Source organism: Serinus canaria, chromosome 6, assembly GCF_022539315.1.
Source record: "Serinus canaria isolate serCan28SL12 chromosome 6, serCan2020, whole genome shotgun sequence".
NCBI classification, from domain to species: domain Eukaryota; kingdom Metazoa; phylum Chordata; class Aves; order Passeriformes; family Fringillidae; genus Serinus; species Serinus canaria.
In genome coordinates, this window is record NC_066320.1 from 11438169 (window position 1) to 11455518 (window position 17350).

The window sequence follows — 17350 nt, forward strand, 5'->3', positions numbered from 1 at the left end:
GAAGAATTTAAAACAAAGGTGCTGGTTGTTTAATATCTCCACACGTGCCAGTTCCAGAGAGAAGCCATCCTTTCCTTATGTTATTTATCTTATGTTATTCATATCACATAAAGATTTAATTTCAAAGTAATTATTACTTGTTTGGGAGAGAGGCAGTGCCCTGCATACTGAACAACAAGTTACCAATGCCTTGCACGGGAGGGACTTCTTTCTGTGTGATCCCATATTTGCATTCATAATCTTTTTTTTATCTTCAGTCTCCAGGGTGGTTCCCACCTTTCTCTTCCTGCAACAAGTCCTGCTCTGATAAAAGGTACACCTCATGAAACTGACTTCCACATTAACTCAAGCCAGGGAGAGCTAAGGGGAAGTTCATGGTTTCAAAATGAAACTCAAAATTTACAAAGCAGCTGCCAATTAGTCAGACCTTAATTTTGCAGATTTATTTAGGAAAAAAAATTTAACATGAGCAAATGAGAATACTTCAGTGTTACAACAGAGTATATAAATGTCTAGCAATAGTCAAATAATTTGATCTTTAAATACAAAATAACCACATGAACACCTAATATACAGGTTTCATCTGAATACATATTTATTAGATAAATATTAGGTTGTCACATCATCTAACTACATACAGTTTTGCAAGACTAAAAATCACAATTATTTTTTCTGACCAGTTTAAAGTATGAAATGATTGCATTGTACTGTACATACAATGTACAAACAAAGACAATGGCCATTTTTGCATGTTACCTCAGATTGTACTTTTTTTTTTTTAATTCTCCTCTGATCGTGATATCAAAAATTGTACAAAGTATGAATTTGGTTACAATTTTTTTTTTTTTTTTAATCCCCGTATTTTTCTTCATTATTTCTGTAGCACCCTAAAAATACACAGGTGATAGACTAGTACACGTAAGCTAAATATTACATGTAGATAAAACAAAACAAAACAAAGGATCAGAGTATATTACAGAAGTGAAAGTGGAACAAATGCTGAGACTCCACAAACGCTAACAAACAGGATTCATTTTCCACATAAGATGGAGCTTCAAGCTTTTTTTCCTGCGAAATAAAAACAATGCACATTCCAAGGAAAATGAATGCATTTCTGTTAACATGTCTCTATTTGTCATTTACATATGTACAGCTGTCCCTTGAGTCTCCGCTGCAGACACTGGCGTGTACTGTCAGTCCTATAATAATGTCTTGGCAGCAGAACTGTAGATCTCTGTGGGTTCTTTCCCAGATGAACTTCCATAGGGAAACGATTAAAAGGTATAAACAAACAAAAAAAAAAAGAAGAAAAATACTACTGGAATCTCATATAATAATTAAGCTTTAAAAGAAATGACTGTGATTACCCTATTTGCTAGGTTTTTTTCTCTAAACTTTAGTACGGCAGTGAACAGATAAAAAAATAACTAAATTTTCAGAAGCTTTTTCATACTGACTTCACTATACAGTACCTGATTTTCGGTGACAGATATATTTTAAAACTGTCTCAAATGTCCAGCGTTTGGGTGATGGGTAAAAATTGTACTCTCTTTTTTAAGTTCTGCTTAGAAACCAAACATTCTGTAAGTTTAAAGATGTCAACAGTCCGCTTTAATTATCTATTACTGTACAAAGCAGGTGCCAACACTGCTCCAAACATACTGCTAATATCTATGGGGCTTTTTTTTCCCTTTATGCTTTCCAACAGGTACTTTTAAATGATACATTTTAAATACTAGCAGTTAGCAAAAGGTCAATCCTTAACATACCTGGCTTAAAATACTAATATTGTGTTTAAGAGAAAATTCATTTTAGGTGACTAACTTAGCTGCTCAGGAATCAGTGAAGAATGGAACATGAAATAGAATCAATTAAAAAAAATCAGAGCAACCAGTTCCAACTAATAGTGAGAAATCTTCTTTATTCCCAAACCTATGGCTTAAGGAACTTACCCTCAAATAGAAAAAAACTAACTCTAAGGGCATAAAGTCAGTTTATCATTAGCCACCTCTGCACATGACTTCCAGACCTATATAAAAAATGCAGCAAAAAACCAGGGAGAAACTACTACAGGAAAATGGCTACACAACACATCCGTATCAGTAACTGAACAATGGTCTTTCCTAGGAATTGTGTGATAGCAGCACCACACCACAACCATATTATCATGTATTACACCAAGGTATCTTTAATATTCTGCACAGATCCTCTACAGGTTGTCAAGCCTACATAAGAAAAAAGACACTTCTAAGCAGAATAAAATATACTATACTGTTTCCCTCCCCCACCCACCAACATCCCTAAGTGTCTTTGCCCCAGTTTCAGAGACTGGAGCACCAGTACAGCGATATAAATACGGTACCATACAGATTTGCTGCTTGCCTTAGTGCATCTTTACCTGGTCAGACAGCTGGTCCTACGTGTTCTGCTCTCTTGGGCAAATGAACAAACTCTGCCATTACCAGCTCATGATCACCCACAGTCAATGAACACTGGTTGATCAGTTGGGGTTACTTTTTCCCTAGGCAATCACTTTTTCCCTAGGCAGACACAATTATGTTTCCATGACAGAGCTGGGCCCTGATTATCCAGGTACTGCCTGATGTATCAATTCATTCATTACATAAATGGATATGAAATTTGGGCTAACTTACCAAAAGAAAATAGGGGGGAAAAAAACCCAAAACCCAACTCCCTTATTCTGTTAAAGAACCCTCAATTTTCTTTTTTAAAAAAGGACCCATATTTTTCTTCAGACAAGGTATTTAAAAACACCAGCAAAAGTATAACCAGATCATGAAAATGTTGAATATTATCAAAGACGATACTAAAATATTCACAAAGATATTTACAATAGCAATTCTTAAAATAATTGATTTTGCATAATGAACAGCGCCTTTCTTAAAAAAACTTGAAAGAGGAAAAATATAAGTGTGGGACCATTTCTACATAATACGTTTGACAGATTCAATACTCCTACTGGAAAATAAAAGAACTAAACCGCCATTTCCTTTAATATCTACAGCAAGGTGCTGCTGACTAGCATATATATACCACAACGCATGTACAGCAGTAGTGGGAAACGTTAACAAAAAGAGCAAAATAAAACAAAAAATGCAGAGAATTTACAAATATGACTTTGGTGAGGAAAGCAAATCCAGAGTCGTAAGCACAGAGCATGCCATTTACAGCATTGCAAACTAAACACAGAGGGCTGGGAAGCTATCTAGTCAAACTGACAGGAACAAACAAAATTTTACCTGGCACTTCAGTTTAAAACGCATTGTGGTGAGCAAATGAAGGGTGTTTGATTGCATTTGGGAAGAGGAAAAGGAGTAGGGTCAAATATGCTTTAGTATCAAAAGAAACAAAACCAGTATCTGTACAGTGGGGAAAAGCTGAAATGTTGCACCACGAGGGCAAAGTTGGCACACATGCACTTCTTACACAGCTACTGTACATCATTTATAAGAGAGAGAGAGACAAAGAGCACAGAAATGGGCACAGAAGCAATAGGAAGCTCATGCAGGAGCAGCAACCATACAAGAAGCAAAGATCACAGGGGCAAGACAGTAATTGTGGCAGCAGGGTCTCTTGAGGGCAGTAGCAATCTACTGACAGGTACTTATTCTCCCCACATTCGGTCCTTCAGAAGAAAGAGCTCATCCCAGCAGCCAAAGTTTAAAAAAAGGAACTGAAGGAGGAGAAAAGGAAAAGGCGGAAGTATCTGTAACAGTCACGAAAACAGAATGCAAAGCAAAACTAAAATGAAGCTGTAAGACGTCTGTCCAATGTCAATGCCCATTCTCAAGCTGATTATTAAAAATAATTATGCGGAAAATGATGTTACTCTCCCTCCATCCTGCAATGATTTCCTCGCTGCCTTCAACCCAGCTTGTCTTACTATGCATTGTGCAGTACAGACAGTGACACAAACTCTTGGGGCACCGAAGGCTGTGGGTAATAATCAGGAACAGTTTGGTTTGCATCCTGCCTCCCTCTCTTTTCCATTATGTATGGCATACATGGCAAAAAGATCTATTATAGCAATCTCTACAGCTGGTTGTTAACGCAGTCAGAAATGGTACTGATTTGAAACCAAATCACAAAAATCCCTAAGCATTGCAAACTTTAAAAAAACTTTTCCTGGGTGCTTCCAATCTGTGTGCTGAGCCAGAGGAATCCTCTGCAAAGACATGGTAAAGACCCCTGCGCTTGCAGAAATCCCAACACCCACGGCTGCGGCCTGCAGAGCTCAGGACTCCGTTACTGAAGTCACATTAGCTACACTGCTGGCTGCCTCTGACAGGCTTGTGTATCTTCCCTAACTTTGCCACTTGACTGTAGGATTTGTGCTTTTTTGAGCTTTGTAGGTGTTTTTTTTCATTTTGTGTGTGGCCAGGACAATGACTCCAAGGCAAACCCATGGCTGGAGGGGGGCAGAGGAGAGGTGGGGTAGAGGGAGATACAGTTTCAAAAAAATGGAAGAACAAGCATTGTAAAGACACTCTGAGACGGGTCAATTAAAGACAGTTCCATTCTGTTGATTTTTCTTCCCTTGCCAAGATTCGGTTTTGCCAAGATACTTCACACTATGTTTATCACAGAACTCTCTCTCTAGAGGATGAACACCAAATGGGGTTTCCAATAGCTGCACAACTGTCTATGCTTCTTTGTCAAATGTAGCATGGCAGACTCGGAGATTACCGCATTTATTTAACTTTTGTATTATTTTCTCCCGTCACTTTCGCAGTCTTTGAAGCTAACAAAAGCAGTTCTGAGATGAAGAAAGCAGGGAGTGCACCATTGGATCAAGTTGTGAGGTTTTTTTTTCTTCTCTTGTGGAAAAGGAGTGTTAAAGATTCCTCGCTGTGCAGCCACACACGTGTGAACAAGTGAAAAGGATGGGAGAATACATATGGTTTCAGTTGTTCTCAAAGAGAGACAGAAGGTCATCATTGCTATTGCTTGGCAAATCAGGAGGATCCAGGTACGAAAGCAGCTCATCTGGATTTGTGAGTTCTGGAAGCAGCTATAAAATACAAAGATAAAATAAAAATTACAGATAACAGAAACACAACTGAGAAAAGAAAGGGATTAAACACCACACATTCCTGGAATCTGGTTTTCATAACAATATATCCAAATAAAACAGAAGGCAGTGTCAAAAGCCTAACACCCTCAGATGATGCAGTATCCAATTGCTTGTGAAAGTCTCTGTGACTCAGTTTTCACCTGTGAATTACATTATCATCTCAGTTAGGGTTTCTCAGTCCACCTCCCCATCATATTGCCTGGCTCATCACGCTGACAAAACCTTCTGGATAAATGTTCATTATGGATGTTTCCTATAAAACACTGCATAAATGTTTGAAACAAGCACTTTGAGTAATCCATATGTGAGCTTTAAGGTAGATGGGCAAAGGCTGGTCTGGCTCTCACACATCAGTTTGATGGCCACCCAAAGCCTGCAACTCTACAGAAGAAGGCAGCCCTTTCCTTTGCTCAACCCCAGTAACTCCTTAGTGCATTGATCTAAGCTCTGGGACAGTGACCTGGAGCAAGGAACTCAACCAGGGTTAAAGCAACCAACAAATCAGGGAAAGTGGAAAAAAAAAAAAAACAACAATTGAGGAGGAGTATGGAGAGAGGAGTGGCAAGGCAGCTGGGTGAGTCCTTCTCCTTTCTGTGGCAGGAGTTTACAGTGGTTGGAAGTACTTACTTGACTACAGCATTACATGCAATTCCAGACATTTTAAAGGGTCACAGGTGTAACACTCCACCCAACAGAAGAGGACCTAATCTGCACAGTTCTTTAAAGTATCAAAATTAATAGCTATGGGACTTCAATTTGTATTTCCATTAATAAACCATCACAACACATTCTTTTTGATCTGACAGATGACAAGTACATTGTAACTCCTGCATTGTGCATCAGGCAATGTTTTCTGCTCTATAATGCATCTTGCCCTTTTGTAAGCAAATATAAAAGTGTCATATGTAAAAAATTGCAGGGAACAGTTTGTAATAAAGCCCTTTTATGTTCTGCATTGTTTTAAAGACAGAAAAATATGGACTGTTTTAACAAACTTAATAGCAGGTATATGAAATTAAAGTTGTTCAATGTTTTCAAATATTATAAAATCAAAAGCTTGACCACTTCCATTTAACAAATACTGTATTTATATGCTTCTAGTACTCTTTTGCAAATGAAACTTCATCTTCTAACATTATATGATAAACAAATTTTTCAATAAGCTAAACATGAAGTGCCAAAAAAGTTTACTGCTTTCTAAGCATTTTGAAAAAATGCAATGTCAAGTGTACATAAACAGAATCTCCCAAAAGGAATTTTCTTCTTAAGCTACCACCTCATTTTATTCATGGTAAAAACACTATTGTCATTGTATGGAGATATGAGACTTTTAAATGTGCTTCGCCTCCTATCATAATTTTTATGAGTATATCATAAAAAACCCCAAAAAGGAAAAAAAATTCCAAAAGAAAATGGCAGCCCCACCAAGTGTGGAGAAATAAAAAAGTTATTGAATCTGTCCTACGACTTGTTTTTAAAAATTTGAATTGTCTATGAGACTCATTCTTGTATAACCGGGGATTTTTTAAAAAGTTTAAGAGTGGAAATTTTAAGCAATATGCTCAGTATGTGAAGTTGAAGTCTTCTGAGTTGTGAGGGTGACCTCAGCTTCCCTCAGTCGGAGGGGTCAGGCAGCACAGCTGGCCTCTGTGAAAACCAGAGACCTCAGGAAGGACTTGTGGGAACTGAGAGTGCTGTGCTGGAGCAGGGACAGAAGAGAGAGGAGTGCCAGGGCCTGTGAGGGGGTGATGGAGACCGAAGCTACAGGAATGTGCCAGATTTAGAGTGTACCCTAAATAGATATAGTGTAGAGTTTGGAGAAGTGCACTCCTGAAGTGCAAATTGAGAGGTCTAACCAGTGATTTCAGTCTCGAGCCTCTGCTGTCTAAGTACCTGTGCAGATCTCCCCTGTCTGTGCCTGCCTCCATATGAGGTGGATTAGTTAACCCAGGTTAAACCTCAGACTGCATCTCACTGAATTCCTGCAGAATGACTGTGACTGTGTCAGTACAGAGTGGGTCAAGTTGCCCACAGTACAGTGCCCTCTTTGCTTTGCTGCATGGGACTTTATTCAGCCAGGTTTCACAAGACACCCATTAAAATAATCCATCTGATCAGGATCACAGCTATTTCCAGTAAGTTTACTTCCCACACTGTACAGCACTTGCCTCCCATTAAGAAACTAGCAATCCTTCATCAGTGATAACCACAGTACTGTTAAGTGTACAGATTTTTGTACTTTGCTTCTCACCAAGGAATGGATGCCTGACCCATAACAAAATACTGTATGTTTCTTAAATATTAGAAGAAAAAAAAAAGAGACATTTTTATTTCACCTTTCAGTATTGCTCAGACAGAATCCTTAAGGGTTCAGAACTTAACTGCCACATGAACTATTGTTCCCAAAGGATGTGCACACAACCACACTGTGTGAAACAGCAGAAGTTGCCTCACTGATCACTGCTCCTGCAGCATCCTGGAGCCTCTATCTGTCCCCTAACCCCTTCCCTCCCCTGTGAGGCTACCTGCCAGCCCAGTGCTCCGGTGTGAGAGGGGAGATGCAAGTATACAGCAACAGCAAATACAGATATAAATCCAAGGCACAGAAGCGAACATATCTCTAAGGAAATTAACTGTGCAGCAGCAGACTTTGGAACAGACAGAAGATACACAGAAGATACACAGGAATGCATGACTCAAACAAAAATCCAATCCTAGTGCTGAGGATTTATATTTTGGGAGGTAGATGGCTAACCAGAGAGATATACCTCAAGTAAGTCACTTCCAACTCCACTGAATCGATGTTAAGAGATCGAAGACTACTTTTGGCCTTTAAACTAGACTTCAGTTAGTTGTGAGCTGCCTCCCATGGTGGCTAAGGAGGGAGAAAATGTCCATGTTGTTTATGTCCCTCTGTGGTGTACTGGGAGGAAGAACTTATGCTGCTGAGCCACCCACAAGAGCAGGTTTGGAAGGGCAAAGACTGTTTCTGGCTGCAGGGAGCAGGGACAGTGTCACAGGGTGGGCCAACACAGACCCCGCTCCTGCTGGCCAGGACATGCTGCAGGGCTCAGCGCAGAGCTCACTTGGCACAGCAACGCCTCAGTCAGAACCATGCACAGCTGTGTCCCTCCTGTCCAGGCACTGCAACAGCTGCAGGGTCCAGGAGAGCACAGCACAACCAGCGCCGAGGTGGGAAAAGAGGAGATGGCTCCCGGCCTGGTGCCCGAGCCACTGCCTAACGAAATGCCTGCCTCGGTGCAAGGAAGAGGCTTATGGTTCACACACCACGCAGCTCCTGCAACCAGAACCATCCGTTCTCCCAGCAGGTCAGGAGTGCCCTATCACCTTGGCTGCAGCACCTGCGCCCGTGTACCAAAGCATGAAGGATGGCATGTGCTGTGGAAGCAGGTCCCGGCCCCTGCCCTCCCCGCCCTCCCGCGCGATGCGAAGCACACGCTATGGCAGGCAGATGAGAGTATGACACAGACTTACATCCAGCGAGGGCTCCGGCATGTCGGGTGCTCCCTGTCCACCAGCCTGACCCTCTAAGGCTGAGGAGGGGTTAAAGGTCAGGTCACTGTGTGGATGGTTGCTAGAAGCGGCCGGGGGTGGCTGCCGGGACTGCTGGGTAGGAGGCCCGCTGTGATGTAATGGCTGCCCTGACTGGCTGCTGGGGTGAGGGACGTGCAAACCTTGCTGCATGGAAGTATGGGACTGATCAGTGCTGCCGGGATGAGGGATCTGCGGAGGAGGAAAAAAGCAGGAAAAGAAAGTGAGGCCACAAGGTACAGTGCTCGCGGTGCCTGACTGTAACTGCATGTTATAAAACAAAATAAATTTTAAAAGGACACACAACAAAAAACCCCAACAAAACCAATCGACAAACAACAACCAAAATAAAGAAATAAAAAAGCGCCATTGGAAAAGGAAACTCCATATCCCAATGCTGGAGGGAGTGTTTCAGCTTTTTGTTGTCTGCAAGGGGAAAAAACACATTGAACTTGTGCTGTTGGTTTGCTTCCTTGTCATGTGGAAAACTGTGCATGAAGATGCAAAACAATGCACCACAAAGAGGAGGGAAGGAGGCTTATGGGTGCTGCTTAGCATTAGCAAGGAAGATGCTTTTGCCCTAAAAAATGTTATGAATGAAGAGAGAATTGGTTGAATGATCCCCATGCCAGGAAACTCATTAACTGAGAAAATGCATCATTTCTGCTCAGCTCCCCTGTTCGGTAGCTTCCTGACACTGCAGCCTATTCCTGTCTCAGCTCTTTACAAACATCTTGCAAACACCAGCTCTTCCCCACTCCTTCCCTACTTTTCTTCTCAGAATGCAACACCCTTGTTAAAGGCTGAAGGTTTTCCTTGCTGATATTTCTGGGTTCTGATGGCTAACAGAACCAAGGCACTCAGGAAGCAATTCCCCACCATGAGCTGAGCTGCTGTGGGTGGCTGCACACCTGCTGATTGCAAAGTACACTGCCTTAGCTTCAACCAAGCCAACAATCTCACTCTTGGTATTCATGCTGTGGATGAATTGTCTAGCAAGAGCTTAGTGGTTTTTTAATGTTTTCTGTGGGGAATAAACTACCAGTCCACATGTGTCTTCCCAACCCTATTACTGAATGGGGGAAAAGTCTTTCTCACATGACAGAGGAGCAATAAAAATGCACAAGTCCAATTCTTCCTTCTGCTGCATGTCACATTTAATGCTAGTGGATTCTCTGGGACTTGACCTTGGTGCCATGAGAAAGAGGTGTCTGAATGCTTCAGAATCAGATATCTCATGTTAATTGGGCATATGGAGAAACAAAAAATGTAAACATTTTTTGAGGAATGCTACATATTGGACAAAGTGAAGCTGAAATAAAAGAACAAATACATACAACCACAGCATGACATTCATCCAGCCAAGCCAACAGAAACCAGCAAAATGCTATGAAGTTAAGATAACTTTGCAGTTTATGTTCCTTTCATATCACATAAACTGCAAAGTTATCTTAACTTCAGCCTTCAGCTTCAGAAAGCAAAAGGGAGGTTATTACAAAACTTACTTAATTATTCCCATTAAAAAAAAATTAGAGAAATAAGTATTTTTAAAATACTTTTAACCACTCTTAGGAAAACTGAAACTTGAATACTGATCCATTGGGACAGTCACACTCAGCTGCATGGAGGTCCTTGTCAATACTTTGGTATTATGAAGGTTTGAGGAAATGATTCTACCTGCATGGCATTTGGCTTTCTATCCCATATGAGAGTTTAAAGTAAATGGTAAAAAGTACTGATATACATTTCTCCATTGAGGTCACAGTTTGATTACTTGAAAAACATTCTCCAACACTGTTGTTACTGTAGGGGTAAGTTTGTACAAAATCTGCCCACAGATCACACTTTAATGTAAAAGAATTTGCAGCCAAAAAACTTGTATAAATAGATGTCTGTCTTAATAGTACTGTTTCCTTCCTCACTCATTGAGGACATGTGCAACAGAAAGTGTGGAAATTAGAAAGCTTAATAATAACAACAAAAAGTAAATGCAATTTATGATAGTGTTGTTAATGTGGGAAACCAGTTGCTGGAAAAATCCAAAACCAAACAGGATTATATTGAAGAATCTCTTAAATTTATCCCTGAATGCATAAAGCAAGGGTCATGCTGGCACATTTATATAAATAATTATTTTAACCAGGAGAGGCATTCATGTGCACTCAGACAGATTTCAAAACAAATAAGCAGGTTAAAAATTCTACGTTGTGTTTATACAGGCAAGGATTTAAATATATATTTAGCAGATAACACAGTCACTTGAGTCCTTAGACAGTGGGTGTATAGGGACTAATTGTTTATTGTAAGACTGAGGGCAATCCTATTCTTTGAAGAGCCATTGCAGATTCCAAATCCATCTGACTTAGGCCACTGACTCCACCAGCCCCTCAGTGAGAAAGCAAAATACTCAGGATGGGAACATTTTCTATGTGTATTCAGCTAACTGATGATAATTTTGCTATGGTGCAAACACACTGTAAGCAGCACACTTTGGGTATGTTTAGCTTGCACCTGCGACTCCCACCATTTTTCTCTGAAAGCAGTGACCCTCACTATGCAGAGTGTAACAAAGTTGCCCTTGCTTGCACAGTAAGATAATTCGAGTTGTTTTTAACAGCATAAGCTTTGGCACTCTTAAAGCATTTACAGTCTATAAAAGAAAAGCTTTCAGCAGACAACTACATCTTCAGCTTTACAGCACAGAGCAGCACAACTCTACAGCCCAAAAGTGACCTCTAGGAGTGCTGAGATGTACAGATGTGGAGCAACAGGGCCTGCCACTGCACAGCAATATTCTTTCTGTCTCTGAAGAAAATTATTAGTGGAAAAAGAATCACCAGGTTAAGTCAATGGTTTATATCTCTCTCAATTAGCAGGGTCACAGTTTTACCAACTCTTTTCTGTGTTAGCTACCAAAACTCTTAAAAGATGCCATCCTGCCTACCCTGCTGATGTTCTTGGCCACTTTTCCCATCCACCTGTTTGCCATGTCTGCAAGGTGAAATCTTGTAGATATGCACTGAATTTCCCCACCCTGCCCCTGAATTAGTTTCCAGTCACATCAGTACCTGGGTCCAGCCACTTCATGGCTGCAGTAACACTTTTGCTGAGAGGGAGGAAAAGTGAAAATAGAAACAAGAGCAATGACTTTTTACAGTAGTACCAGCTCATATCACCTCCCTGTGTGTATGAACCTATGGTGTCATCATCCATTGCTCAGTCACTCCTTACACTGTCTGCAAGAAGCACTAAACTAGAGCTAACTGAATTCTCCCTTGTCTAAAATGTGGCTACAATTTCTGAAAACAAACAGGAGCTGCCATGATTGTGGCAGCTGTTCTGTAGCAATCTTGCACTGTTGCAATGTGGTATCTGTTCCACAGCTCTCAAAACACTCTATGCTGAGGAAGAGCTATTACTTCTGGTCATGTTTCACATCCTGATTTTTTTCTTCTTCTATAAGAGTGGAACAGCAGTGTTAAGGGAAGGAAATTCTGATTGATCCATCCCTGGTTACCCAGCCCTAAATACACTGGGCAAATAACTGCATTTCCTGGAGTGACCTACAGAGTATGTCTGGAGGAATCAACTTTCTCTGCCTACCACTGTGTAAGGGCCACCACATAAGTCTTCAAAACAGGATGGCTAGGAACTTCCTCAGCAGCATTCAGCTCCAGTAAGAGAGACCTCAGGTCTGAAAGGACAGAACATCCAATTCACTTTGTAAATGGCCAAAGTGAACAGTATGTGCAAACTACAAAAAGCTGCTAACTGTGTAAAGTAAAGAAAAAGCCAGAGAAGAGCACAGGAAATATCTTAAAACCTCGGTTCAATCACACAATTTGTTTATAGTTGTTTTTGTATGAAGTGTCTCTTCAAAGACATGCAACTACACAATTTAGGAATGTGTTAAAAGCATGTATTTCTCTAAAAGCAGTGATTTTAAAAGATGCCTTTCTTGAGTGTCTGCTACAGTCAAACAGTTCATTTTGAGAGAAAAGGACAGAGGGTAAGAAAGAAAGAGGAAAGCAGAGATTTTATAACACTGAAAAGGCTGTGTGGGAGCACTAAGAGTCCTCAAATGTGAACTGAAAACTGCACAGCCACATTGACAAGGTTAATCTAATTCTCCTCTGCTAAAAGACCTGAAAACTGATTCTCATTACAGAATACCAGCCACAGACATAATGTAGGAATCTGCTTTAGCACTGCTTCCTATTCCCAAATGATATTGCTTGAGTAGCATGATAGATGAGGGAGAAGTGAGGCAAAGGTTTACTTTAATTGCCAGCTATCATAAGCAAGCATTAGATTTGCTACAGATTGGCCCACAGAACTGGAAGTCCATTAACATTTGCCTAGATACACTCCCACAGCTCTGGAACATGTATAGCCTTGAGGAACTTTCACCTCTGCTATATGTAAACACTCCCATTTTCAGAAAGCTACAAATTCTTCACTCTTATATTCAAATCTTTCATATCCTACCACTTCAGAAATTTCACCAGGGCAACAACTAAAGCAAAGGTATGCCTGATGAAGTCAGGAGGCAGGTGACAGATAATGGGAAGCAAAGAATAATTCCTTGTGACTTGGATTGGAAGGAAAGCAGCTGTGAGTGGCTCAGGCTGGTTCTCCCATTTTCTCTCACGACTGTATTCTGATTCTGTGTGGTTGATTCTTGTGCAGAGAATTCTGACCATTCCGTGCTGTGTATGTGGAATTTGCCAATGTGAAGCCACGTTTGCAGCATGTTTGTCCTCATTTATCAGCCTGTAAAGTGGTAAAGTCATTACAGTTTCTGGACTCTTCTTCTGCAGACAGTCTTGGTACCTGGACTCTCTCCAAACTATATGAAGAACTCTTTCTCCACTCTCTTCTATTTCTCACCATCCTCCTTGGAAAACCCACTGCCAGCTAGAGGAGACACTCACTGAGTAGGCTTTTGCTGAGCATCTGCTACCACATTTCCTCATTACATTCTGAAATTGTACTTTCTAGGATTCACTAAAGACACGGCACATATGACTTGTTAAGTTAAACATCCTTCCTGTGCAGTAACAGCGCACTTTCAACCCCCTGCTCTGCAACTTAAATGAACATAAAAGGATGTATACACACCCCACACACAGAGTTAAAATAGATGACTAACCATGCCTAAGAGCTAAATGCTGCTGGTAGCTTTTCTATCACCTAGTTGCTGCAGTACTGGAGATATATAAAGATCTGTATAGAAAACTCAGTGCTCTGAGCAAGCTGCTTTTCCAATACACAGTTCTGCCTCACCATCTGAGACCTGAGTAACCTCTATTTTTCAGTCTCTTACATTGATATTTTCAGACCAGTGGCAGTGTCTCTCCTTGAAATCTGCAAGCTTGTCCTATTACCAAAAGTTTAAAAGTGCCTTTCATGCTACTTGAGTAGAATTCCCCCTCAAAATGCTTTGATGCAAATTTTGCCCTCAGAGAAAAAGCCAGGGAAGATATTGTCCCTGCTCTGAAGTCATCCAATATCTTGCTTTAACAAGCTGTCTCTTGGAGATGGATATTCACAGTCCTGCTGGCCTAGAGAATGAAGTACATTTTTTTTCACGTGTCAGAGCAAAGCACAATGATTAATACAAGCACACGGAGCCAGGTTCTTTCTTTCAGATAAACAAGCTTAAATGACAATTCAAAAAGTGCAGAAATGCTTCTCCAAAAACTCAAAATGGCCAGAAACTAAAAACTGGCATTTCTGGAGACTACTCTATTTCACCAACTTCCCAGGAGAGGAACCCACAGAAAGTACAAGCAGTTCATAAGGTGAGTCCATCGGATGGATGAGAGCTCCTTACCCCCACCAAGGAGAACCTACGTGCCCAGCACCATTACTTACAGATTCCTGCATGGGGTGACTGAGAGGTTTGTCGAGAGCTGCCATGCTGCTCGGCATGTCTGGGGGATGTGACAGCTGTGGCCCATGCATGAAGTCATTCATAGATGTGCCACCAGGATTCCCATGCGGGAAGTCAAAATTGCCATGACCTTGGTAACTGTTGCCTGAAAGAGAAACAGATGTGGTTTGTTTCCAAGGTTGATCTCTCCCAGTATCTTGCAGGAGCTGTGTGATTTGACGCCCTCCCTGCACAGCACAGGGAGCTGTGACACTCAACTTGACAAAGCTGTGTCCCCAGGGCTGAGCGAATGGGGACAGGGCACTTGGCTTCCAAACACTGGCTGCTGCAATAATTCATTTATGTGTTGGAACTAATTGAAAACTGCTGACATTTTGAAAAACTATTGCCAAGTCACCACATAAACTTAACCATGCCGAGAAGTAAACAGGATATTAAATTCTATGGGATATTTGTATCTGGAAGCATCTCAGTGTAACTGAGACTGACTGCTCAAGTCCCATATTATTTATAGGACACCTGTGTTATTTATGGCTGTGCTTCTACACACTCACTAAGACTGTAGCATTGCTTCAGCTTCCAATTAAAGTAATTGACAGAAGTGAATCTGCAAGATGCCACAATTCCAGTTCATAGCACAGCCTCTATTCCTTCATAAAAGGTATAGAAGAGGTGTTCTTATCTAATTGGGGCTCCCAAAAAACTCACAAAATTCACTTGACTGACTGGATTTACACACACATCTTGAAGCAGGCCTGGAGTCCCCTGCTTCTGTGCAGGCCAAGTACTGTGTGACCACTGTCCATAGAGATCAAGACCACCAGGATCTCCCGAATTCTAAAGCAAGCAGGTATCCCAATACAGGGATTTTACTCTTCATATTTTTTGTCAAGATTCCTCCCTTAACACTTCTAACTCAGATATCAACTCTAGTGGCTTATTTGCTATGAACAGCAGAAAGCGCACTAAAACCATTCACCTACTTCATACAAGCAACTGAGGTGGATGATACTGAGCTCTGAAATAAGAGAACAGCTTTGGAGCTTGCACAGAGAGCCTGTAGTTTGTCAGAAGAAGTACCACAGTTTTAAATATTCAACTCAAGAAGGGAGTTTGACAAACTGAAGTAGTTGCATCATTTGCTCTTTAGCACAGCTTCACAAGCAGAAGTTTAATCTTGGAGGAATAGTAGTCATTAGCCATGTAAGAGTACTTCTCAAAGACGTCAGGACTTTGATCTATCATGTAAATACTGCAGAGCCTTACTAATTCTCATTTTGTTAATCTGCAAACTGGATGAGTCTCACAGAACATAGCTGGTCTTGCCTTGCATCAGGAATAATTAATTAGCAGGCAGCTGGAATGTGGTGTTGTAGTACTGAATATTTGTTACGTTTGTAAATTAAACTCCAGTATGCTTCCTGTCAAACCCAAATAAACAAACAAAACACAGTAGTAATACTACTACTACATTGCTCTGAAGAACTGTTAATCAGAGGACATTATGTAATTGCAATCACTAAGTTTCAGTGCACGTATTGATGGAGAATAAAGATACAAGGCACCATGCCCAGGGACTTACAGCCATGCAGCAGTAAGCCCCTCTCTGCAGCAAGAGTAGCGCCACGTGCTGAGGGAGAGACCTGTCAGACATTTAGGATAATCTGGCACACTGTGCTGACATCCCTATTGCAGGGCAAAGCAGGAGAGCAGTGGGGACTCGGGATTCCAGGGAGCAGTGACTACCTCTGCTACAGGACCCATAGGGGAAGGCAGCAAAATAACAGTCTAGGCAGCAATGCTCACACAAAGCCTAAACCCCACATGTGACGAGGCTATCCTGTCTGCTCCTGAGTATGAGCTGGAAATATGGTGAGGAATAGACAGCTCTGTTCTCAGGCTCTGACTGCACTTCACTCCTACTAAATGGGGGAAAAATATGTGATTCAGTGCTCTTGGCTTTGTTATAGTAATCATTCATCTGTTTGAAAACCTTGTAAGTTTTATCATCTGTCATCAGTTTTGCAGTCACTGGAGCAAATTAACCGTATTTTGCATGCAATCTATATTTTTATTCAACGCCTGCAAAAAGCACATGTATCACCTTGTAATCAATTTGGGGATTCTGATAGTGTGAACAGTTGGTCTTTTCCCAGAGCTGAACTGACTCATATCATGTTACTTGCAAAAGAAACAGTCTCTGGTTTCATGTTTTCAGAATTGCCACTATAATTGAGTTATTCACAACATACCAGTAATTTGAAAGCCTATCTCCATTGCCTGCATTTAGTTCCCTGTTCCTCAGTCTGGTAGCACATGGGCAGAGGAACTCAAAAGTAATTTTCTAATGCCAAGGTGTTTGCAAAGCAGCTAAAAGCTCTTTATAAATTGTCCCTTTTCTCGTGGCCTATGGAATGTCACTCACCTGGCCACAAGTTAACCTAGTGGCCCATGTAGCAGGCTTAATGGGTCAGGTTTCCTACTTATGTAGTACCAGATGTTTTCACTTGAGAGTGGAACAGAAGGAAAATGCACAGAAAAAAACCCAGAAATATGTCTATTATGGCAGGCCATGAATACAGAAGGTAACATACAAAGATTCTTGATTCAGGGAGGGCTGCATGACTATGAATATGACAAGCACCAAATACTTAAAATATTAAATAAAATAATTAAATATTACAATATATAACTAAAATATAATACTTCTAAAATATACATTCCATTGAACAGGTGAGCCTTAACTGAAAAGACTTACACAGACCTTCAGCATTGCAGCCATATCATTTGCTGTCCTCATGCATCCC

The 17350-nt window shown here is 40.9% G+C and overlaps 1 protein-coding gene across 11 annotated transcripts in view; it reads right to left on the bottom strand.

Annotated features, from left to right (window-relative positions):
- Positions 1 to 428: 428 nt before the first annotated feature.
- Positions 429 to 17350, bottom strand: part of ZMIZ1 (zinc finger MIZ-type containing 1) — a 336761-nt gene continuing 319839 nt past the window's right edge. For all 11 annotated transcript variants that reach the window (XM_050975941.1, XM_050975945.1, XM_018910990.3 and 8 more), the window contains 3 exons: positions 14525 to 14688; positions 8591 to 8839; positions 429 to 5032 (listed from right to left, as the gene is read on the bottom strand). In XM_050975941.1, the coding sequence (XP_050831898.1) occupies positions 4925 to 5032; positions 8591 to 8839; positions 14525 to 14688 (521 nt within the window). In that variant the 3' untranslated portion in view covers positions 429 to 4924. The remainder of the gene's footprint in view (positions 5033 to 8590; positions 8840 to 14524; positions 14689 to 17350) is intronic.